At 43.4% G+C, this 1,190-nt stretch overlaps 1 protein-coding gene across 1 annotated transcript in view; it reads left to right on the top strand.

Moving 5' to 3' along the window:
* SARC_01710 (hypothetical protein) overlaps positions 1-1,190 on the top strand; it is an 11,003-nt gene that overhangs the window by 8,753 nt on the left and 1,060 nt on the right. The window contains exon 8 of the mRNA XM_014304568.1: positions 69-231. Coding sequence (XP_014160043.1) covers positions 69-231 — 163 coding nt within the window. The remainder of the gene's footprint in view (positions 1-68; positions 232-1,190) is intronic.

The following is a 1,190-nucleotide window of genomic DNA, read 5'->3' on the forward strand; positions in this document are numbered from 1 at the left end:
AAACGCCATGCACGCAGAGTGCACAGACACAGTTGAGTGACGGCCTGCGTTGTGCATTGGTTGTGTAGGTCTGGTCTTGTGGGCGGGTTCTCTGTGAACTGGTTGATTCCGTATGTGGACAAACGAGGCGAGTGGAGCAATGCCGAAGGAGAGCCCGTGCCCTCCAGCGACGACTTTAAGATTCCCATGGGGTGGAAGTGGAAAGCCGACTGGGTGGTGGACGACTGGCAGGTGAGCGCCAACACGGGGGTCAACAGGGTGTTTATAGGGGTGTTAACAGAGGTGTTTATAGGGGTGTTAACAGGGGTGTTAATAAGGGTGTTAACAGGGGTGTTGGTAGGCGTGTTATCAGGTGTGTTAACAGGGGTGTTAATAGGGGTGTTTGTAGGGATGTTAACAGGGGTGTTAGTAGGCGTGTTGACAGGGGTGTTGACAGGGGGGTCAACAGGGGTGTAAATAGTGTGTTAACAGGGGTGTTAGCAGGTGAATTAACACAGGGAAGTTAACACGGGCGCAGCAGGAGTGTGCCTAGTCAAACAGGAATGTGCTTGGCCAGCGTAACCGCATCTGTAAACATGGGTGTTCTTCCTCTGACGGGTGGGTGTACTACCATGGCTATTGTTGACTTTAACATGTTTATTCATGTTGTCTACTCCTGATCTTGATCTATGTGTATGGGTATGAATGTGCACCACGACAGTGTACATTTATTGTGTAATGTTCCTTTTATTGTGTTTGTGTATGGATATTTGAATGGTATATCTGTGTAGCGCAGCGGGTCCACGAGATACGTAAGCATAGTGCAGTAAAGGTTTAGGGTTTATATCTAACGATTGTATTGTTTGGTATTTATATGTACCGATTGTATTGTTTGGTGTTTATATGTACCGATTTTATTGTTAGATGGCGTTTGTGCTCGTTTGTAGTTTGTTCATTCAAATACTCTGTCACGAAGATCTCAAGTGCTCCTTGACGCATGTGCGCCTTGACGCATGTGCATGCCAAATATTGCTTTTATGAGGAATATGTGTTTGGATAAGTTGGATAAAAAATGCAGTGGATACATACCATCCACAATAGTGTTAGGATACAGTTGTATATATATATATATATATATATATATATATATATATATATATATATACTATACTACTACTAACTAACTAACTACTAACTACTAACTACTAACT

Source organism: Sphaeroforma arctica (genome assembly GCF_001186125.1).
Source record: "Sphaeroforma arctica JP610 unplaced genomic scaffold supercont1.70, whole genome shotgun sequence".
NCBI lineage: Eukaryota > Ichthyosporea > Ichthyophonida > Sphaeroforma > Sphaeroforma arctica.